The following is a 25,285-nucleotide window of genomic DNA, read 5'->3' on the forward strand; positions in this document are numbered from 1 at the left end:
CTCCAACCACTCCTCTCTTGATTTACTGGCCTGCCATGAGGCAAGCAATATGAGCTTGGACTCAGTAACACTGTTTGTGATACTGTACTCGAGTGTGCAAGATGTTACCGCTGGAGGAAACTGGGTATAGGGTGCACAGGACCTCTCTGAATTATCAATATTTCTTATAATTAATTGCATGGGAATCTACTGTTACTGCAAAATAAAGAGATTAACTTTTTTTAAAAAGTGCCTTCTAATATGTCTTAATGTACACATTGAGATGGCTGAACCAAAATTCTTCCACTGAAAAAGTGATGATGAATGTGTTTGATTTCTAATATTTATTTTGGACTTCTTCATCTTTTTCTCTTTTTTTTTTTGAAGAATCAATCTCAAACTTTAAAAATAGTCTTCACAGCAAATATTCCCATAAATTTTTCTGGAACTAAGGAAGGAAATTTCTCATTATAAGAATTAGCCAGTACAGTCACTAAATCTAATCTTTGATGAGAGATTTTTAAAATGCAGGTCAATAAATGGCTTTTAATTTAGAAATACTAAGTAATTTAACAACAAATATGGGCATCACTTTTCCTATGAAGAATCAATAGTCCTCCCTCATCACCCCTCTCCCATGTACCTGTTGGAATTGAAATATTGTATTTTCAATGTTCATGTAGCTTGTACAATTTTATATATTGATTTATCATTTTTAAAAAAAGAATGACTTTTCCCAGACATAGTGGCATACAGGGCCACCTTTTAGTCTAAGTTACATTCTGTATTTCAGCATTCAGCCCGAGAATGCTAAATTATGCTACATAAGATGAACAGTACACCTCCCTCAGTTCTAAGCAGGGATTTTTAAATGTGTGGCACCATCAAGAGGCAAGAGCTTGTACTGTCACTGTAACAAGAACCTAGGGTTTGCTCTCAAGTATACGGGACTATTTTAACACAAAATTACACTAAGACTTTGCTCAGTTTTTCCCCAATGTGGAGTCACTAGATTATTGCTAAATGCTATTTTTTCCCTTCCCATTCCTCTTCTACCCATCTAGCCCTCCAACTGAAGAAGAAAAAAAAATACTTTTTATTCTCAGTTAACTGGGGACAGTTGGCAACTCTAATTTGCTAAGAATTAATTCCTTCAATATTTACTGAACATCTACATTTATGCCAGCAATTTGCTATTTAAAAGATAAAGTCTTTATTCTCTAATGACCCAAGGTGATCTGACCATAGATAACAGTCTACTTTATATTATCTACTAGTTATAGATTTACTCTTATTTTATTAGAAATTAAAGAAGTTGTCTTAGAGAATGGAGAGCTTATTTAGAAAGTAGACAGTATTACCAGTCTAATCCTGTGCTGACCAATATCCAATATATTATCATTAATTTCATCTTTTTTTTGTAGTTTTTCTTAATGTAAGAAAATTTTAAAATACATGGTTCACATTTATGGCTCACATTGTATTTCTGCATCAGACTCTACAAACCATCCAAACGAGTCATGAAAGTAAAGGGGGCAGAGAATAGCAGAGAACTGACTGGCTGTTTTAAACATTAGAGCTAGGAAAAGCAAGGCTCCACAGAAACAAATCATTCTAAAGCTTATGTCAAACCTGAAGATTAAATCAATCAATTAATGAATGGACATTCTGACTCAGAATACAGGAAGAGAGTCATAATTTCTAAATATCCCTTTAAAAAGTGTGAGACATTAAATTTATGTGGTTAGTAAACCAACCTGTCACCCCATTTGCAGTTTAACTGACTCACTTCCCACTACTGCAACCCTTGTTTTTGTGTTTTTTTTTAAATTAAAACTATAGTCAGGATGTAGCAAGAGGAAAGGCCACATCAGGAAGCAGATGCCTTTCAAGTCAGATGGGAGTGCAAAATAGTTTTCAGTACTTAAGTTTGCCTTCACATTTCAAACACATTCTTCTTAGGAAAAAAGGAAGATGACTAGGAAGCCATAGGCATTCTTATAACACTGTCCTTTCTGCTTCCAGTGAAGAGGTGTTGTCAAATTTACAGTACAAAAAGGTCTGAATGACCAAACTGTCTTTTGGGGTCAGGAGTCACTAGGAAGTAGAGGCAGCAAGAAGCAGATATAAAAGCAAAACACATCCACAAGTAGACTAACTCACTTGACAATGCTCACTCTTCTTGAGTTCCCAAATTTTCCTAATTATAGAACTGAATTATAAAGCCTGTTTACTCTCTGGTCTTTAAAATAGTATCTGTCTTACCACCTTAAGGAGATTAGAGAACATACACTTTTATTTTATAAAATTCCATTTTATATAACTCCTTAGATATGCTCAATTATACTTTTAGTTAATTTTAGAAACATTAGACCTATTGTCTACTCAAAAGTACACAAGCCTTGGTTTTGTATGATTCTGGAGAGCACCAGTTCTTACAAAGAATGCTACAAATTTTTCAGCATAAAGAAAAATAACTCATTTTCATCTTTTTATTTTTAATTGAAAAGTGGAAGAGAATTTTCTGTTTCTGGAAGTAAAAAGAATGCATTTATGCTGAGATATTTGCATTCTTTTGTGGAGAGCTTCACTGTTACTGAGAACTAAGTATGTAAACTTAAGTTTGAGATGTCTGGGAACTAGGGGAGCAGCCTATGGCCACAGAATAAGGAAAGCCAGAATGAATATCATTCACTCTTTCTAAAAACATGTGTACAATGTTTCCCATACTCTACTCATCTGGCTACAAGGTGGATACACAGCAGTGAACAAGACAGGCATGGTCCCAGCCCTTTGCAACTTAAAATTCTTTAGTTGTAAAGCACTTTCAGAAACGTTATTAGAACAAAACATCTTCTAAATTGTAGAGAATCGCTGTCCCAGACATTTCACCTATTCACATAATAAATACCATGGAAGTATTATTACATGTCTTGAAAGTCAACCTCATCTCTGGGGTGGCAGAATATGTAAAAAGTTAGCAAACCTTATTCCACGGTGCCTCATGAGAGCTGGCATCATATTACAACTTTCTGGAGAAATGAACACCAAGTGTGACCCTACATAGTTCTAAACAGTGATAATACTGTTTATCAAGGTACCACAGATGACTGCCATCAGCCAGAAAGAAAATAATGGATTGCTACAACTCAATTTGTGGGAATCTATTGGTTCTCCACAATAGCACACAGATGCTTTTGGTGATGTAACCAAACGAATACTGAATACTCTTAATAGCAGTAGGGTTTGTTTTAAGTTTTTTATTTTCCCCTTTTCTTCCTAAAATGACTTTAACTGCCCTGGATCGTAAGATGAACTAGATGGGCATCACTACCTCTGTATTACTGGAAGGGAGGCAGGTATCAAATGAGATGAATAAAAGAATATCCTGTCTACTTTGTAATGATTTCTTTAGCCTTTCAAGCATCTAGTTTGTCAAAGGATCAGCATCCCAGCCCACTAGAGGTACCTTATCCATTCCCCTACTTGGAAAACAGCTCAGAACTGGGAAGTTTAAATGACCACTGGCCAGCCCAGAAGGACGTCACAAGGTCTATGAGCTGAAGTGCACACACTTCGTGCACACAGGACCCTCTTAAGACCTCACTTGCACCTAGTAACTCTTAGTTGGCAGTATTTTTAAACAAGTCTTGATATCTGGTTTCTAAAAATCATAAATTTAAAAAAGAAGGCTGGCTTAATGACAAAAGAAAAATTGGCAGCTTAGAGCAAGAAAGAAGAAAAATTATAAAAAAACAAAACAACTCAACTAGCACAGCAGTTGGAAGCTATTTAATGTTGACTCACTGTGGATAGTTGTACCCCCTTAGTAGGCCCTTAGAGATTCATGATTAGGGTTCAGCCTTTTATACTCAATATAATTACCTTGAGTTTTCAAATAAAGATTGCACAAGTAAAAACATCCAAATGAAACACTGGGATAATCAAAACTCAAGCTAAAAAATAATACAGAAATTATGCTTAGTGAATCAACTTTATCCTGCTTGGTTTCCTCATTAATGAATTCAATAAATCTTTGGCATCTATTAATTCTATATTTGTCTAAGAGTTGGGTTTATTTTTTGAAAATTATGCTTTGACAATTTGGAGGTCCCAGTGGACTCATCCTGTAGAGTCAATTAAACTGTACTGCTCATGAAGAATAGCTCATGGGCTGGAAGCCCAGGCACAGCTTTTCTTGGCTCCTGGAGTAAACCCCATATGGCAGTAGAACTTTACCTTCACTGACTCGCTATCTTCTGAAATTTTTGTTTTCCTGCTCTGGGTTTCTGATTCGTGTCTACATTTGATCGGGATTTTGGATTGCACACAATCAATAGTTATCCGCATTGATGGTGCAATGACTGGGAATCTGCTTTTATGATCTGACCACTTGGTGGACTGTCAGGTAGAAGTGGAAGCTACCCTTGCTCTCGTGAGAGGTCGCTGAGCATTTATTTGTCATCATTTCTCACTTGTTTGTTGTTTTTCTATTTGTGAACTCAAATCAGGACAATTTTTTTTACCTAGTCTCTGTAACTGAGAAAAAAAAACACTGTGTGTGAGTGAAATATTTTCCTACTTCCTGAGGATAATAATACATTAAAATAAAGGACCTCTATTATGATTGGTTTATAGAGACTAATAAGCATTTAAATAAATCTAATATTCCCAAACTTCCAAAAAATAAAAAGGAAATTCTAAAAATTTAAATGTGTTCTCCTTTAGAAAAGACCTTCCTCTTCAAAACTGTTGATGTCAGAAGCAGTTTTCTTTGCCTTAGAAAACAAGTTTAGATGAATAAAGTAGATCCTTACACAAATTATCAAACACTGATTTGATAATTTGGCTTAAAAATAGCTATATGTCTTTGCCTTGTCTTATCAGTGTAAAGAATAATACAAGTTTAATTTCATCTTTAAAATAAGTTTGGATTAGTTTTATCATAAAGAGATTAGTTTCTCTGAACTTCTTTACTAGTTTACTGAAAAGATAAGCTAAGATTACTTCTATATGCAGTGTAAGATTAAGGAAAACATAAAATTTGTGTTCAACCAAACAATTATAACTATGACAAACCTTTTTATATCAATAGTAATTATGTTCTGTGATGTGTCAGCTTAAACACAGTTTACAATATCTTAAGTTAAGGGCTTCTGTCTGGAGTGTCTGATTGTTCCAGAAAGTGAAAGAAGACCATGAAGAACAAAAATTGATGGAAATTAAAAAATTACATATTTGGATGTCAGGGAGATCAAGATAGTGAAGAGGACACTGAGCTCATCTCCCCCCAGGAACACACCAAAAATACAGTTTTCTGCAGAAACTTTGCAGGCCAGAAGGGAGTGGCATGATATATTTAAAGTGCTAAAAGGGAAAAACCTAAGACCTAGGACACTCTACCCAGCAAGGTTATTATTCAGAAGTGAAGGAGAGATAAAGAACTTCTCAGACAAGCAAAAACTAAGAGTTCAGCAATACTAAAGTGACCCTAAAAGAAGTGTTAAAGGGTCTTCACTAAGAGGAAAAGAAAAGGCTACAATAAAAAGTTTACAGGAAAGAAAAAATCCCACAGATAAAAGCAAATATATAGTAAAGACTGTGGATCAACTACTTAAATAATCGAGCATGAAGATTAAAAGACAGAAATTGTAAAATCAACTATAACTACAATAAACAGTTATGGGATAGACATGAAGATGTAAAATATGACATCAAAAACCCAAAAGCAGGGGAGGGGAGTAAAAAACATAGATCTTTTAGAATGTGTTTGAGTTTAAATGACTATCAGTTTAGAACAAGTAGATATATTTATAGGTCAACATATGAACCCCATGGTTACCACAAATCAAAACCTACAATAGATAGACAAAAACTAAGGAGAAAGAAACACAAGCATACCACTGAAGAAAATCATCAAACCATAGGGGAACAAACTAAAAGAAGAGAAAAAAACAGAAGAACTACAATAACAACCAGTAAACAAGTAACAAAATGGCAAGAAGTACACACTTATCAGTAGTCACTTTAGGGCTTCCCTGGTGGCGCAGTGGTTGAGAGTCCGTCTGCCGATGCAGGGGACACAGGTTCGTGCCCAGGTCTGGGAAAATCCCACATGCTGTGGAGCGGCTGGGCCTGTGAGCCATGGCCGCTGAGCCTGTGCGTCCGGAGCCTGTGCTCCGCAACGGGAGAGGCCACAACAGTGAGAGGCCCATGTACCGCAAAAACAAAAACAAAAAAGTCACTTTAAATGTCAATGAACTAGATGCTCCAATCAAAAGACATAGGATGGGCCTCCCTGGTGGCGCAGTGGTTGAGAGTCCGCCTGCCGGTGCAGGGGATGCGGGTTCGTGCCCCGGTCTGGGAGGATCCCACGTGCCGCGGAGCGGCTGGGCCCGTGAGCCGTGGCCGCTGGGCCTGCGCGTCCGGAGCCTGTGCTCCGCAATGGGAGAGGCCACAGCAGTGGGAGGCCCGCGTACCGCAAAAAAAAAAAAAAAAAAAAAAAGACATAGGATGATGGGCTTCCCTGGTGGCACAGTGGTTGAGAGTCCGCCTGCAGATGCAGGGGACACGGTTTCGTGCCCCGGTCCGGGAAGATCCCACATGCCGTGGAGCAGCTGGGCCCGTGAGCCATGGCCGCTGAGCCTGCGTGCCCAGAGCCTGTGCTCTGCAACAGGAGAGGCCACAACAGTGAGAGGCCTGCGTACTGCAAAAAAAAAAAAAAAAAAAAAAAAAAAGACATAGGATGCCTGATTGGATAAAAAAAAAACAAGACCCATCTATATGCTGCCTACAAGAGACTCACTTCAGAGCTAAAAACACACACAGACTGAAAGTGAGGGGATGGAAAAAGATAGTTCATGAAAATGGAAATGTAAGAAAGCTAGGGTAGTAATACTCATATCAGACAAAGTAGACTTTAAAACAAAGTCTATATCTAAAGACAAAGAAGGGCATTATATGATGATAAAGGGATCAATACGAGAAGAGGATATAACACTCATTAACATATTTAGGTGCTCCTGTATTAGTTAACATATACCTAATATACGAGCACCTGAATATATAAAGTAAATATTCACAGACATAAAGGGGGAAATTAACCATAATACAATAAAAGTAGAGGACTTTAACACCCCTCTTACATCAATTAACAGATCATCCAAACAGAAAATCAATGAGAAAACAATGGTCTTAAATGACATATAGACCAGTTGGATTTAACAGATATCTACAGGACATTCCGCTCAAAAACAGCAGAATACACATTTCTTTTCAAGTGCACGTGGAACATTCTCCAGGAACGATCACATGCTAGGACACAAAACAAATCCCAACAAATTTGAGTCTAGAAATTATATCAAGCATCTTTTTCAACCACACGGTATGAAACTAAAAATCAATTACAGGGAAAAAAATGGGAAAAACACAAACATGTGGAGATTAAACAACATGCCACTAAAAAACCAATGGACCAATGAAGAAATCAAAGAGGAAACCAGAAAATACCCTGAGACAAATGAAAATAAATACACAGGGACTTCCCTGGTGGCACAGTGGTTAAGAATCTCCCTGCCAATGCAGGGGACATGGGTTCAATCCCTGGTCCATGAATATCCCACATGCCATGGAGCAACTAAGCTCATGTGCCACAACTACTGAGACTGCGCTCTAGAGCCCATGAGCCACAACTACTGAGCCCACATGCCATAACTACTGAAGCCCGTGCACCTAGAGCCCATGTTCTGCAACAAAAGAAGCCACCGTGATGAGAAGCCCACACACTGCAATGAAGAGTAGCCCCTGCTGACCACAACTAGAGAAAGCCCATGTGCAGCAACAAAGACCCAACACAGCCAAAAATAAATAAAATAATTCGTTAAAAAAAAACTCACAACTTTCCAAAACCTATGGGACACAGAAAAAGTGGTTGTAAGAGGGAAGTTTATAGCAATACAAGACTATCTCAAGAAATAAGAAAATCTCAAATAAACAACTTAAACTGCCATCTAAAGGAATTACAAAAGGAAGAACAAACAAAGCCTAAAGGCAGCAGAAGGAAGAAAATAATAAATATCAGAGAGGAAATAAATATAATAGAGATCAAAAAAATAGAAAAGATTCATGAAACCAAGAGCTGATTGTTTAAAAGATAAATAAAATTGATAAGCCTTTAGCCAGACTCATTAAAAAAAAAGAGAGGACACAAATAAAATAAGAAACAAAAGAGAAGAACCAATATCACAGAGATACAAAAAATCATTATAGAATACTATGAACAGTTATAAACCAACAAATTGGACAACCTAGAAGAAATGGATAAATTCCTAAAAACACACAATCTTCCAAGACGGAATAAGGAAGAAATAGATAATCTGAACAGACCAATCACTAGTGGTGAAATTGACTGAAGAATAAAAAAAACTCCCAGTAAACAAAAATCCAGGACCAGATGGCTTCACAGGGAATTCTAAAAGACATACAGGGCTTCCCTGGTGACGCAGTGGTTGAGAGTCCACCTGCCGATGCAGGGGACACGGGTTCATGCCGCGGTCCGGGAAGATTCCACATGCCATGGTGTGGCTAGGCCCATGAGCCATAGCTGCTGAGCCTGCGGGTCCGGAGCCTGTGCTCCACAATGGGAGAGGCCACAACAGTGAGAGGCCCGCATACCGCAAAAAAAAAAAAAAAAAAAAGACATATAAAGAAGAGCTAATACCTATCCTTCTCAAACTATTCCAAAAAATCGAAGAGATGGGAACACTCCCAAATAAATTCTATGAGGCCACCATTACCCTGGCACCAAAACCAGACAAAAAAGAAAGAAGGAAAGAAAATTACAGACCAAAATCTCTAATGAACAGAGGGGCAAAAATCCTCAATAGAATATTAGGAAAACAAATTCAACAATATATAAAAAAGGATCATACACCATGATCAAGTAGGATTTATTCCAGGGATGCAAAGATAATTCAATATCCACAAATTAATGAATGCAATATATCACATTAACAAAAAGAAAGATAAAAATCACATAACCATTTCAATAGACACAGAAAAAGCATTTAACAAAATTCAACAACCATTCGTGATTAAAACTCTCATCAAAGTTGGCATACAGGGAACATATCTCAACATATTAAAGGCCATTTATGACAATCCCATAACTAACATCATTCTTAATGGTGAAAAGCTGAAAGCCTTTCCTCTACAACCAGGAACAAGGCAAGGATGCCCACTCTTGCCACTTCTATTTAACATGGTATTAGAAGTCCTATCCACAGCAATCAGATAAGAAAAGAAATAAAAGGCATCAAAATGGGAAAGGAAGAAGTAAAACTATCACTATTTGCAGATGACATGACACTATATATTCAAAACCCTAAAGTCTCCACAAAAAACTATTAGAACTAATAAAGGAATTCAGTAAAGTTGTAGGATACAAGATTAATATACAGAAATCTCTTGCTTTTCTATACACTAATGATGAACTGTCAGAAAGAGAAATCAAGAAAACAATCCTGTTTAAAATCACATCAAAAAGAATAAAATACCTGGGAATAAATTTAATCAACTAGGAGAAAGACCTATACTCTTAAAACTATAAAACACTGATGAAGTAAATTGATGATGATACAAAGAAATAGAAAGATTTCCTATGTTCATGAATCTGAAGAATTAACATTGTTAAAATGTCCATACTACCCAAAGCAATCTACAGATTTAATGTGATCCTTATCAAAATATCCAAGACATTTTTCACAGAATAAGAATGAATAATCCTAAAACTTATTTGTAACCACAAAAGACCCTGCATAGCCAAAGCAGTCTTGACAAAAATGAACAAAGCTGGAGGAATCACACTCCTTGATTTCAGACTATACTACAAAGCTATAGCAATCAAATAGTATGATGCTGGCACAAAAACATACACATAGATCAATGTAACAGAATAGAGAGCACAGAAACAAACCCATATACTTATGGTCAATTACTCTGTGACAAAGGAGGCAAGAATATACAATGGAAAAAAGACAGTCTCTTCAACAAGTGGTGCTGGGAAAACTGGACAACTACATGTGAAAGAATGAAATTAGAACATTCTCTAACACCATATACAAAAATAAACTCAAAATGGATTAAAGACTTAAATGTAAAACCAGAAACCATAAAACTCCTAGAAGAAAACATAGGCAGAACACTCTCTGACATAAGTTGTAGCAGTATTTTTTTGGATCTTTCTCCTCACGCAAAGGAAACAAAAGCAAAAATAAACAAGTGGGACCTAATTAAACTTCACAGCTTTTGCAAAGCAAAGGAAACCACCAATAAAACAAAAAGACAGCCTACTGGATGGGAGAATATTTGCAAATGATATATTCAATAAGGGGTTAATATCAAAAATATATAAACAGCTCATACAACTCAATTTAAAAATAGGTGGAAGACCTGAAAAGACATTTTTCCAAAGAAGACATACAGATGGCAAATAGACACATGAAAAGATGCTCAACATTGCTAATCATCAGAAAAATGCAAGCCATAACCACAGTGAGATATCCCCTCACACCTGTCGGAATGGCTATCATCAAAAAGACCACAAATAACAAATGCTGGTGAGGATGTGGAGAAAAGGGAACCCTAGTAAACTGTTGGTGGGAATGTAAACTGGCAGAGCCACTATGGAAAACAGTGTGGAGATGCTTCAAAATACTAAAAATAGAACTACCATATGATCCAGCAATTCTACTTCTGGGTACATACCCAAAGAAAACAGAAATCAGTAATTTGAGAAGACATATGCACCCCAGTGTTCATAGCAGCATTATTTACAATAGCCAAGATATGGAAGCAACCTAAGAGTTCATCAACATATGGATAAAGAAGATGTGGTATATACAGACAATGGAATATTACTCAGCCATAAAAAATAATGAAGTTTTCCCATTTGCAACAACATGGATGGACCTGGAGGATATTATACTTAATGAAATAAGTCAGCCACAGAAAGACAAATACTGTATGTTAGCACTTACATGTAGAATCTAAACAATAAAACAAATGAATAAACATAACAAAACAGAAAGAGACTCACAGATATAGAGAACAAACTGGTGATAACATGTGGGGAGAGGGATGAAGAGGCAATAGAAGGGTAGGGAATTAAGAGGTACAAACTACTATGTATGAAATAAATAAACTATAAGGACATACGGTACAGTATAGGGAATATAGCCAATATCTTTTTTTTTTTTTTTTTTTTTTTTGCTGTACGTGGGCCTCTCACTGTTGTGGTCTCTCCCATTGAGGAGCACAGGCTCCGGGCATGCAGGCTTAGCGGCCATGGCTCACGGGCCCAGCTGCTTCGTGGCATGTGGGATCTTCCCAGACCGGGGCACAAACCCCTGTTCCCTGCATCGGCAGGCAGACTCTCAACCACTGCACCACCAGGGAAGCCCCCAGCCAACATCTTATACTAACTTTAAGTGGAGTATAAGCTATAAAAATGTTGAATCCCCATTTTGTACACCTGAAAGTTATACAATACTGTAAATAAACTGTACTTTAATAAAATAAAGTTACATTAAAAATTTTAGATTTGCAGAAAGGGAGCTTATTTGACTTACTTTATAATATCTGCAAATAGTTAATTCTGTAAAGATGTAATAAAATGTTAAAGCTTTGGCAAAGTTTGAACAACATTGATGAGTTTATTTATGAAGTAATTTTTTTATGAGAAGTATCCTATTAATGTAAAACTAAAATGCAATTATCTCTTATTGAAATTACTTACTTACTTATCTTGGAGAAATCAGCCTATGCTTACAAAAGACAGCAAAAAGTTTATTTTATTTTTTTTTGTGTAATCTGCCCAGAGAGAAGAGTTTCAGTATCTCACAAAAGTAATCTTTTGTGCCTTGTCCTAACTGGGATATATACTTGCATATTTAAAATGACCCAAAACAGTTCCTCATCTGATTATTTTAAGATTTATTGTTTATAATAAATAACTTATTCTCACTTTATTAGGTAACCAAACTGCGAACATTCATTTTTCTCAGGCATCCACAATGCTATATTATTCAAATAACATAATCTCTGATTAATATTTGATTTCGCCTTCCCAAGATCAGACCCTAAATTCAGGAAAACAAATTTTTTCCAAGATACCTTCTACATTTGAACTGTCTTTAAGTTTTCCCAGAGGACTATTGGGCAATGACAAAGATTTTTTTTCTTAACCTTACAAAAAGAAGAATGCTAGAAATAATTAGGTTTATTTGTTAAGCCCCTTCTTGATAAATAGCTCAACACTATCAAGAAATGCATAGGAAGATCTGTCAAATCAAATGAGAAGCTCAGCCTTCCCTAGGCTAATTTTGTACAGGCAAAATATTATAACATAAAGTTCAGTGATTGCACACTTTACAGAAAGGCCCTGGATATATGTCAACATCCTCACTCTCTGTGATACGTTCTCACCCTCAGGGCAAACACTGATTAAATAAGACCAACATGGCTTCTTTGGTGGTGCAGTGGTTAAGAATCCGCCTGCCAATGCAAGGTACATGGGTTTGAGCCCTGGTCCGGGAAGATCCCACATGCCGTGGAGCAACTAAGCCCATGTGCCACATCTACTGAGCCTGCATGCCACAACTACTGAAACCTGCGTGCCTAGAGCCCATGCTCCACAAGAGAAGCCACCGCAATGAGAAGCCTGCGCACTGCAACGAAGAGTAGCCCCCTCTCGCCACAACTAGAGAAAGCCCGTGCACAGCAATGAAGACCCAACGCAGCCAAAAATAAATAAATAAAATAAATAAATTTATTTTAAAAAATAAGATCAACATCTTATTGCCTAATAGAAGATTTAAATTCTCTTTCTTGCTGATACTGTTTGTTAAATTAACTGTAGATTAACCATAGCCACTTACTCTTACCCTCACCCGGTAGTCCACGATTTCCTCTCATGCTTTCCTAAAGTCTCTGCTTAAGTTATAGGTGAGGATGTGCCTTTAACAAAGAAAGACAGTCTTAGAGCCTCGCGGACAGAACTTTACCAGATACTCTTCACTCTTGATATTTCAAAGAATGGACTTAGGGTCAGAGGCTGACAGAAGAGCTGACATTACACAGACAGGTATGAGATAGTACTAGAGGCTAAATCAGATTTTCAGGACTTCTTTTAGTTCAGAAATAGATAACGTCATGAAATCAAATTAATGACCCAAGGTTAGAGGAATAAGAATTAATTACATAGAACAGATTGAACTGAAACTGGAAATCTAATTTCTAAATGTGGACATGAGTTTTGGAAAATTACTGGCATTATCTTAATGTTCTGTTTTCTGATGGGGAAAACCCTTTTAGCATTCATGCTGATCTATCTCTAACCATCAGTTTAGTTGACTCCGATGTTGCAAACTGAATGAAACATTCTTTTAATGTTAGTTTGTTCTCCTTGGTCCTTCAGATTCAGGAAGAAACATTTTTTTCTGAGACTTTTTCATGGCAATAACATTATTTGCATGGGCTCAGTAAGAATCTGTCCTCCCTTTTACTGGAATATAATCAGACAAATAGATAATACAACAGAGGCCAAATGTAGAGTGCCTTACTTAAAAATTAGCCGCACTTCATCAGATATGACAAGCTCCTTATTAAGGAGAAAGGGTTATAACTTCATATCTGAAGCTAATACCCAAAGCTTCTCCCGAGAAGTTGAACTAGGACCTGTTTGTGGCTTACAGGGCACCAACCTTATAGGCAGTAAAAAGGTCACTTGCTGGATAGCCAGGAACCTTAGCAGATTTGGGGAAACTAGAGGAAAGAAAAATTCACCAACTCTTATAAGTGCTAAAGACGAAACCAGTTTGGGATTTCCCTGGTGGCGCAGTGGTTAAGAATCCTCCTACCAATGCAGGGGACACGGATTCAAGCCCTGGTCCAGGAAGACCCCACGTGCCGCAGGGCAACTAAGCCTGTGCGCCACAACTACTGAGCCCGTGCTCTAGAGGCTGCAAGCCACAACTACCGAGCCCAGGTTCTGGCCTAGAGCCCATGCTCAGCAACAAGAGAAGCCACCACAATGAGAAGCTTGTGCACCACATCAAAGAGTAGCCCCTCTCACTTCAACTAGAGAAAGCCTGCGTGCAGCAAGAAAGACCCAACACAGCCGAAAATAAAAATAAGTAAATAAGTAAGAGGTTGGTTTCCTACCCTTAGAACAGAAGAGTAAATAAAAGCATTTAATGAAGACCTCTGGAATGATGAAGCCATTGAAATGCTCTCCTAGGAAACTTAATAAATCATAGAAGTTGATTCTCTGGCTTTTTCAATGACAGTTGTTCAGTACAGTATAGCACTAGATTTGCTATCTATATACAAGAAGGCTTTTATACGCTAATTAAAAGTTTTTCTAGCTTATGCCAATGAATTAGGCCCAAATACAATGCCTTTTGTAATCATGAAAAATCTTTCGATATTATTTATGATAACAAAGGAACTGCCATACTGGAGCACCATCTAACATACCCACCCACAGAATACCAAATTCTCTAGGGGTATACACATTTGTTTTCATTCACTGTTAGTGATTAGGATATTTGGAAACTCTGTAAGGATAGACATTAACTTATCAAAAACTGTGAGTGGTGTGAATAATTATTTTTCTAAAATTTCAAGCAAATTCTGTCCTGTATAGATGCAAAAGTTTCTGTTCATTATAATCCAGAAGTTACAATTTTATTGTCCTGTAGGGCATTAACTAGTTTTGTATGTGATTCAGAAATCTTATTCCAGCATACATACTTATTCCAGTATCAAAAGTAACTAAAATACTTTTGATACTCCTATACTTTTGTAAATCAGCTTTACCATCCTGCAGCTTCCCACATTAAGGAAATCATTAATCATTAATGAATCAAAATAATCTTACAGGTATTCACCCTAAAAAATTATGCTTAAAAGAAAATAGAAAAATGTAGCAGTTTGTTCTCATTCATTAGTGGGACTCTCCTGTTTCCTCTTTTCTTATTATTTTCAATATTTTTTACAGTAATCATAAATCCATAGAAAAAGACAACTCAGTAATTTTTTTTGAGCATGTGTAGTTTGGAGTCACTATTTGTATTAAGACATGGCTGAAGGGAGTATGGTGTGTGTGTGTGTGTGTGTGTCTATTTACAGTGCAGAAAAAAGGCTGAGCACCATTGGGGCAACCTTTCAACTTTACAGACAACTTGCTATACAGAGAAACTTACTGCCTAATTTCCAATGAGTTGTCATTTCACTGATTATTACCATCATAGCATATACATACACATTTGATGACATAAATAATACAGTGTTTCCTCATAGTCTTAAGAGAGAAGTTTGTAAGACTTTTAAAGAAATTCAGCAAAATTCACAGCTATCTTTGTTAGATTTATCAAGAATATATACTTGTGAGACCTCTGCAGAGCAACTTAATATAACATTAGGCACATGTAGGCCTTCAAACTATCCATTTGTGACTAATAATAGTGATCTGGGAAGAGGAAGGTTAGCAGGAGGAAATCTAGGAAGGGACCAGTGGCTGGTGCACATGGAAATTCTACACATATATCCTTGGGCTTTGTCTCCAAGAAGTTATTCAATGAAACAGTGAGGTCAAGTCAGATGAGAAGATTACCAATCGCTCCATCTCCTGCTCCCTGAGTCTCTCCTCCCTCTGCCGTCGGTGATAATCCATCAGGTCGTCTCGTCCTGAAATGGAGCTAATGCTGCTTTTCCGTTCCCGAAGGACAGGCTGGGGGGTTCCTGAGGCCTGTCTGAGGCTGTCCGGATCTGCATCATCAAACTCAACAGACCCACACGAGAAGTTCCTCCTGGCCGCAAATGCTCGGTCAAGCTCTCCGGGAGGGAACGAATGACCTGGGCTGGTCCCCAAGTAGGAAGCCCTATCAAGGTCATCAGAGGTACAGGAGGAGGTGGAGGCCAGAAGCATCTTCCGAGCCACTCGAGGACTGGCAGGGACGCTGAGGGTGGAACTCACATAAGGATTGCCCTCAGAGGCAGAGGTTTTATAGGGTAAAGCTCCTGAGCTCAAAGAAGAAAAATTCAGGTAATTGTCATTGTCTGTGATGCTATGAGGTAGATCCTTTTCCCCCAGTTTCGTTCGTTTGTAATTGCCCAGAGAGCTTCTTGGAGGCAAACTGAGAGGTGCCAGCTGATTCTCTGTGGCTCTGTGCAGCCTGGGGAGAGATCGGCTATAGGCGCCCATGTGACTCAGGCTGCTGCTCGAGTACTTCCTAGTTCTTAAACTGATGTTTTCAGATGCCAGATCCTTGTGTCTGGTCAACTTGGGCTGAAGTGTCAGGTTGTCCTGGATGCTTATTTTCCTGGCTTGCTTTGGGCTTGAAGGCATGCTGGCTGCCCCTGACCTACCGATGGGCAAGGAGCCAGTATCACTCAGGGAACTTCCATTCCACATGGTCAGGAGTGAGCCAGATGCTTTTCGGCCTTCCAGCCCTCCAAGAAAGTAGACATTGTCATGGGATTTATTCCTTGAGCTATATTTGGAATAGGGAGGCTTCTCTGAAAGCCTCAAGGACCTTTCAGTGTCCCGGCCTGTAAAATGATCAAAGTCTGCTCTCCCAAGTGGATATCCACTAAGGGAGGGTGAAGTGCTGCGTAAAGGGGTGGGAGGTTTCACGGAAATATTTTTGTCATTTCCGTCGCAAGAGAACTGCTTGGTTCCCTGGATTTTGGCCAAGGAGGGGCTACTTCTGACACTGGTTCCCAAAGGAGAAGGGCTTCTTTTAGCAGGCACAGGTTGTGAGAGGGTTAAATAGGAACCAGAATAGTCTCCATTGGTTTTAAATCTCAGACTGGAAGAATATTTCTTCGGGCTCAGGCTCTCCATCATGTTTTGGGAATCGTTTTTGAGGGAATTTGCCACAAAGCCTGCCTCTAAGCTACCATTCTGTAAATCCAGCTGCTTTTGCATGTGGCTCTGCTCTGCCATAATCTTGTTGGAATCTGTAAAGGAAAAAAAAAAAGAGAAAGCTTTACTTAACAAAGAAGATTTAAAAAGACTAACCACATTTTTCAGCCTACATCAGTACAAATAGGTTTGCAGTCCAATCTGTTGTAATTAAAAAACACAAACGCTGTTTTAGTAATAAACTAGGAAAGCTGTCCTGCAAAATAAAGATGAATAAAGACCACTGATCTGGGATGTTTCTTGTACAAAAGAAAAATAACTCAAGAGGACATCAATGAAATTTGAGAGGAACAAATCCCTAAGCAAGTACAAGTGCAAGATGAGGTTGGTACCTAAAAAAGACAATGTCCCTTTAGTTTTCTAGTCCCTGGAGGACCACCTGCTTCCTGAGTACCTAGCAAAAACGCAAAGGGATGCTGCAATGGGCCTTCCTTTAGATGTCTCTGCAAGAATCATTAACCGCTCAGAAGTTAAGTCCTGAGGAAACTAAATTCACATTCTGGCAGAGAAAGAAAATTTTGTGTTAGACACTGATCAATAACATGAGGGTTAGAAGATGATTCTTTAAAGGGGGACTATGAGAGTTACCTTCTCAACAAAAAGACTTAATAAAGCTCCCGCATCCATCAGAGAAAGGTAGGTAATAGTAGACGAAGGAGTGTTCCCCATATTCCTGCCATATCAGGGTCAGGGTGGAGTATTTAAAAACCTAAAACTGATGTATCCTTCAAGTTCCCAGGCATCCCAGAGGCACCATGATCATCCTTGATCTAACTCTCTCCTCTCATGGAAACACCTTTCTCCTTTTGCACCCATCCAAACCCACCCATTCTTCCAGGATCAGATTAGGATTCTATTTTCCACAATGAAAAGAAAATTTTTTTAATGGATGTACCCATAATATGTTTCGGACCCTAGTTTGAACAATATTAACTTAAGAAACTGCAGTTTTAGTCTATGAAAATGTCTTTTTAATCACAAATTATCACTGTAAATGTGAAGCCTTATATTTCAAACTGATAAAAATATTTTCTTTAAGTTATCATCAAAGTGAAAGCACAATTTAAACATAAATTTGAACTCAGGTACTGCTAAGACAGTCCTCCAACTCCTTAGGCACCTCAAACACTGGTTACTGCATCTCTGCACTATATATAAACAGTATTACTTATGGTTAGTAATCAATATCATAATGTGTGACCAAGACACAAGTTTAAGGCAGAGAGTTTTCTAGTATTTCTATCGTATCTCCAGCCCCTCCTGACTCCCATCGCCCCACAGGTGAGACCTCAATGAACGCAAGTTTTCAATGTCCATCACAGCCTTCCCCACTCCCTCCCAGCCACAGATGGAGGACCTTCACCTTGCTTGGTCAGCCTCAGAGATTTCCTGGGCAAATGCAGCCAGCCCAATGCGGAACTGCTTCTTACCCAGAGAGTGGGGCAAAGAAACAGTTTGGCTGCTTAAATCCTAGAGATGGGCTGAGTCCTCATACCCCTCAAAGTTGCAGCTTCCCACAGGAAGCTCTGCCTTGGGTACCTTATCCTCCAACCCAAAGCCCTACCCTGATGGATAAAAGCATGATTGTCTTTTGAAGTGGACCTCAAAAAAATTTTTGAGATTCTCCTTTAGAATTGCCTCCCAGCTGGGATCTGGCCCTGCCATCTGGCCCTTGCCAGGTCTTTCATTCCTCAGGGACAGTGCGATCTCTGCATCCAAGACAAATGTCCCTCTCAGCAATTGTCTACCACTACCATTTCTGACCTCGAAAGCAACACCAGTCTGGTTTGAGCTATATCTCACCATGCCCCCTTGGAAAACTGAAACCACGATGACCTCTAGTCTTGGGTCCTTCTACTCCCGACTACCTTTATCACATGTTGGTTTGCTATGTTGAAATTCTAGCAAACCTTGGTCAATTCCCTCAAGTTAAATATTTTTGAATTGAGGAGACAAGGAAGTAGGTGGATCCTGAGAACATTACCATGTTATTTATTAAAGGGGAAATAACACTTTAATTGCCCCCAAAATAGGGAGAAAATCAAAAGCTATAGGCTATCATATGAGTGAATATTAAACCATTTAAAATCTCATTTCAAGGTATGTTTATAGCATTAAAAATACATTAATATAATGTTAAGTAAATTTTAAAAACCACACATACAATGAGTGCAGTCTTATATATACACCCACATATACACATGGATTACACACAGATGTTCAAGCCGAAATCTGGGGGATCATCACTGATCTCCTCTATCACTATATCCTCTATCCTCACGGATTACACATAGATGTTCAAGCCGAAATCTGGGGAATCATCACTGATCTCCTCTATCACTATATCCTCTATCCTCTACCATCTCTATCACTTCCCTATTCCCTCCTTCCTCATTTTATCCATCAACAAATCCTATCAATATTGTTCTTAATCCATAGTCTCAATCTGATCATTTCTTGATGTTTCCACTGTTATCCCCCATTACAAGCCAATATCTTCTCTTCCCTTGTCCACATGCTTATTCTATAATAAGAACAATGGAATAAAAGAAATCACACCAGTGATTTTTAATTCACCTTTCTCAAACTAGTTTGTGTTTTCCACATTTTATACAATGTGTTTGGGTTACCTTAACAAGGAAGAAAAAATTAGTGTAAAATATTAGCATACAATCTGCAGCAATACTTCATTTTTAAGTGGATTAGACTCTCATTTTTCCTAAGCTCTTGCTCAATTTTTGATCCAGATAGTAACTCTTCCGAAAAAGGTTACTTTAAAGAACTTCTTCATCAGACTAAATATGTAAATATTTGAAGACTTCAACATTTTTTTCCAAATCTTCTAAATGACTCAGGCAAAAATGACAATTATGTAAGTTTATCCATTCCATACTTTATGCATCTGAAAAACTGCAAAATCAAACATAACACCTTCCCTAATATGAATAAAGTGAACAGAGTGGTTACAAAAAATGTCTCCAGATGTTTGCTGAATATGGCTTAGATAATATATTTAGTATGCTCATTTTTTTAATGTAGTTATTAGATTATTTCATTACTTGGAGTGATTCTGCTTATTATATAGAAAAAAATTAAAATCCTAACAGGTAGTTTTAGGTTCCTCGTTCATTAACTAGGTATTAAGTGCCTACCATGTATCAGACTTTGGCTTAACAGGAACTAGTGTTGCTCACTATTATTCCTGTTCTCTCCTTTCAGAAACAAAACAGTGCTGTTCTTCCTCATTCCCATGACATTAGGTGTGGCTATGTCCCATGCTTTGATCAATGAAATAGGAGAGAAAGTGACATGTCAGTTCCAAGCTGAAACATCAAGAGCTGGAGCATGATTCCATCCCCTGCTAAGATGACTCACTTGCATCCAAGTCTGTAGAGGCTTCCTTAGCCTACCTCCCTCAGTGAGGACAATAGAGAGCAGGGTCTTTGCCAATCCAAGATTGTCTTAAGCCAGTGAGATTTGGGAGTTGTGTGTTATATGAAGGTGTTAATCTTCATTAAGTGCCTACTATAAACCAGGCTTTAAGCTAGGCCCTGGAAAATATGTGGTCAAAGATACCATTTCCTGCCTTCACATAGCTTACAGTCCAAAGGGGAAAACACACATATGAATAAATGCTATATGGTGTGATGCATGCATTAATAAATGATTGATTGACAGATCGGTAAAGGAGCATGGAGAGGGGCTAACCCAGTAAGACTGGTAGTCTGGGGAAGTTATCATAGAAAGAAATGACAATGGAGTTAAGTCCTATTGAAGAAAGGGAATCTGATGGGTATTATCCAATGGTAGCATAAAGCCACCTCCACACCTAAAATTTTGTGGTTTTAAAAATATAAACAAAATCTCAAGCCCATCTAAGGTCAGACTACTGGTACATCCAGCAAACAACCTGTCTCTGACAGAATTAATAACAAAAATTGTGTAGGAAAAAAGCAACAGTTATTTTCTATATTTAATAACTATGTATTTCTCCCTCATAGTTCTCTAAATCCTCTCCCATCTCCATCACCATGTAAGATATGCCCTCTGGGGTCCAAGTCTATGCCTATCTTAAGTGTGGTTTAAATGGGACAGCAATCCTCCAACCATTTAGGATATTTTAGATAAGGATACAAAGGGAAATCCATAAGTGAGATGTTAGAATAACAAGAAAAGAATTAAAGCCAGTTAGTGGGGAAGACTTTGGTTATAAAGTAGTGCGTACAAAATAGGAAACAGAGCTAAGATAATGCAGAGTTAGCCATCCAGAAAGCAAGGCAGAGCAGATGCTGTTAAATGGAAGTCAGAAGCTAAGCACTGAGCCCAAACTCAGCATTTTCAATATTTGCTCTAACGGTACAGAATTGAGGGTTTATGTCAAAAAGGATACTTAAAAGTTTAATTTTTGACTCAGCAGCATAGGACATTAATGTCATTTTAGATGATAAAATGTATTAATGTGTTTCAACTTGTTTGCAGTTGCAAATGCTACTTAATCACCCAAACAAAATATTACCAAATACCCTTCCCTCTTCCAACAAAACTACATAGTATCAAACTACTATAGGGTATTCTTACTACCCTACAGGGTGGCAACACTTGGTGCCTCTCTCCTCCTCACATACACTTTTTTTTTAATCAAAAAATTTAATTATTGGGAATTCCCTGGGGGTCCAGTAGTTAGGACTCCGTGTTTCCACTACAGGGGGCACAGGTTCGATCCCTGGTCAGGTAACTAAGATCCCGCGTGCCTCGCAGCTCAGCCAAAACCCGCTACCGCCAAAAAATGTAATTTTTGACGCAGTTTAGTTGGCCAAACAAAATACAACACCAAAATATTCCACAGTAGTACTAGCTGAAAGATCAGCTTTACAGTCTCTAGGGAAGAGACAAGCAGGACATTTGCAAATAATAAACCCCATCTGAGAAACAGCCATGCAACATTTCTCCACCACACATATTGCAGAAGAAAGCTACAGATGATCTGGATGGAAGAACATTCCAGAGAATATTTTAAGATATTCATGTCTGATACCCTGGTTTTTCAGTTCAACCTTAGTGGGTCTGTTAAGGATGTGTAAAAAGTTGTACACTTAAAGATTTATCAAGTATAAACATGCAATTCACTCATTTTCCTGAAGCTGAGTTTACAGGTCATAGCTGAGTACATACGTATGTATACTTATGTCAAGTTGAGATCTCTTCATCCCATAAATCAATTCAACTGAAAAGGTGGAGGATCACACAGGTGGTCTTTCTGACCCTAGGAGTGACAATAATGGTTCATGATACCTCTCTCTCCTTCCCCAGTTCCAGGGTGTTCTTTTCATTGCGGATGAGATCACACGAGTGGAGGCCTAGAGGTGGGAAGAGCATACGGAAATGTAGAACCGGAAGCGGTAATGTACTCTGAATGCGGATGAGAGCGAAGGCAAGGAGAGTAGAGGCAGGAGGGCAGAGGATACAATGGGAGAGACTGGGTTTAATTCCCCAGCAGTGAGGGAGACGGCAACGCGATGGAGCCCTGCAGACAATGTATTAGAGACTGCAGCTGAGGTTAGGAAAGGAAAGCAGAGGAAGAATTAGGGCTGTGGGAGGTGAAAGGGCAACTTCAAGAGGTGCTGTCAAGGTGACACACAAGAGGGAGGGCGGCCGGAGAGAGGTCTGTGTTAACGCATGTAAGAAAGGTGAGGAATTCTCCGAGGTTTCTAGCCTGGCTTCTTTTTTTTTTTTTTTTTTTTTTGCGGTACGCGGGCCTCTCACTGTTGTGGCCTCTCCCGTTGCGGAGCACAGGCTCCGGACGCGCAGGCTCAGCGGCCATGGCTCACGGGCCCAGCCGCTCCGCGGCATGTGGGATCCTCCCGGACCGGGGCACAAACCCGTGTCCCCTGCATCGGCAGGCGGACTCGCAACCACTGCACTACCAGGGAAGCCCTAGCCTGGCTTCTTGATCTCCGCTGGTGTGTTTCTTTTTGCTTTCCTGTACATTTTATGTAAAGAAAAAAGAAGTCTCAGAGAAATGATAAAATCACTGCATTATGTTATTGTGGAAGCAAAACAGCCCCAAGGGCACTAATGGCTCCATATACTGCACGCATACGCACAGAAACAGAACCGGTGTGGAGAAGGGAAGAAGGCATCTGGTGCCCATCTGAAAGAAGAGACAACACCGGGTCGTCTAAACAGGAAAGAAGTTAATGTGTGTTGAAACATTTGGGCTTACTTTGCAATCCATAAATTTAATCCCTCCAGAGCTCTCTTGTTATTTTATCACCTGAAACGTATATCATCTCACTGTCGATTAGAAAATGCCAGGAGTCATTTAGAAATCTCTGGAAGGTACCACGGAAAGTCACGGTACATTCTCCATTAAGAAGAAAATTATTGGAAAAACTAATCTCAGGGATCATGTTTGAAAGTTTCTTGGTAGATTCTTTCCTCTTTGGCACAATGCTGGTATATGTTTTAAAATATAATTCTCCTGCTCCATTTGTACCAAATAACACCACCGTGAAGCTAATCCCATCCAAACTGTAAGTCACTAATGGTGACTTCAGAGCACTGTGATGGCCAGAGTTGTAGGGATCTTAGTTTCAAGATAATGAATACACACCCAGGGAGCAAAGTTTTAAAAAAACGAACAAATTAAAATGAAGTATTTACTGTGTTGCTCTGTGTGTGTTGCATTAGAAGTAGGAGTCTTAAAGTCTGGCCTATATATATATAAATGCAGTTTTCCAGGTAATTTATACCAAGAGTTTGGAGGATTCTTAAATTATACAACACTTTACTTGTCATTTTACATCGCCATGCACAAACACTTCTCAGGATCATCCAATATAGCAGGAATTAATCAAAGGGGGGAGTGCAAAAGCAAGTGATAGGAAAGTGGAAATCTTTTCATATTGCTGGGGAAAGGGGATGGATGTAGATTACAGAAGCAAATTCAGAAAAAGAATCTTAAAAAAAAATCAGGAGGGTTTAGGTTAAAATGTCCACTTTATGAAAAAGTTTGAGTCTCTATTGTTCTTATGAGGGGCCTTAGAGCTGAGGTGCTGGCTCTGGGAGCCTATTTTGCCACAGACAGTGGTTGATGCCTGGTGTTTCAAACTCTCTCAGCACACTGGTGGTCCACAGGCTGGCCTCTTTCAGCACTGATGTTTACGGTATGGCAATGTTTTAAAGCACGTACTGATGACACGTAATTGAATTCAGACACCAGCTTAGAGCAGTGTGTCAGAAGCAGTGCCATTGGGGAAGTGGAGGGGAGGGGGGGAATTCTGTGGTGACCAGTGGTGCCTGAGGGAAGAAGCTTTTAGAGGACTGAATAGGAAAAACTAAGAAATCTATTTCAGCCCCAAACTCCAAGCTTAAGAATGGAGAACAATGGACACAAAAACCTCCCTCTTTTCCCACTAATCCCAACATGAAAACATGATGAAGGGGGAGGGGGACTACTTAGAAGCTTCAGGAACAACCACTTCCTTCTCTAGCAATATTCTCGTTTCAGAAATCCAAAAGCAGCCTGTTTTCCCCACCCTCCGTTATCCAAACACCATCCTCAGTTAAACAAACCCTCAGTCCTCTCAACTCCACCTTTGCAAATATACCCTCCTTTTTCACAAATATCTCCTTTCATCACTAAATCCTCAGCCTCCTGCTTTTCTACACACAAGCCACATCTCTCCACACAACCCCACACCCACTGGCAAACACCTTCCCAGATGCTCTCTTCTTCAAATATCCCCTCCTATGCACAGGTTTTGGGGTTTTTAAAATTTATTTATTTTACTTATTTATTTTGGCTGCTTTGGTTCTTTGTTGCTGTGCGGGGCTTTCTCTAGTGGCGGAGAGCGGGGGCTACTTTTTGTTGTGGTGCGTGGGCTTCTCATTGCGGTGACTTCTCTTGTTGCAGAGCATGGGCTCTAGGCGCATGGGCTTCAGTAGTTGCGACACGTGGGCTCTAGAGCGCAGGCTCAGTAGTTGTGGCGCACAGGCTCAGTTGCTCCGCGGCATGTGGGATCTTCCCAGACCAGGGCTCAAACCCACGTCCCCTGCATTGGCAGGTGGATTCTTAACCACTGCACCACCAGAGAAGCACCCATGCACAGGTTTTGCAAGCATCCCTAAATCTGGACTTTCCCACTGTCTCAACATCCATCCCCACAGAACTTCATCTCCCATTCAGGCAACCTGGCCTCCTAAACTCTGTTCCTTTAAACTCTTCCTCCACACTCAAGATTTTACGTCTCAGCGCAGGGAAGAAAAAAACAAAAACCAAAAAACCAAACTTCTGTTAGTGGACACTGAGCCTTTATT

At 39.0% G+C, this 25,285-nt stretch overlaps 1 protein-coding gene across 19 annotated transcripts in view; it reads right to left on the reverse strand.

Moving 5' to 3' along the window:
* Positions 1-25,285, reverse strand: part of PHLDB2 (pleckstrin homology like domain family B member 2) — a 130,596-nt gene that overhangs the window by 89,213 nt on the left and 16,098 nt on the right. For 16 of the 19 annotated variants that reach the window (XM_082626156.1, XM_082626158.1, XM_082626160.1 and 13 more), the window contains exon 2: positions 15,653-17,001. In XM_082626156.1, the coding sequence (XP_082482282.1) occupies positions 15,653-16,987 (1,335 nt within the window). In that variant the 5' untranslated portion in view covers positions 16,988-17,001. The other 3 variants (XM_082626162.1, XM_082626161.1, XM_082626164.1) reach the window with 2 other exon arrangements.

The sequence above is a fragment of the Mesoplodon mirus genome (genome assembly GCF_964341445.2).
Source record: "Mesoplodon mirus genome assembly, chromosome: 6".
NCBI classification, from domain to species: Eukaryota; Metazoa; Chordata; class Mammalia; order Artiodactyla; family Ziphiidae; genus Mesoplodon; species Mesoplodon mirus.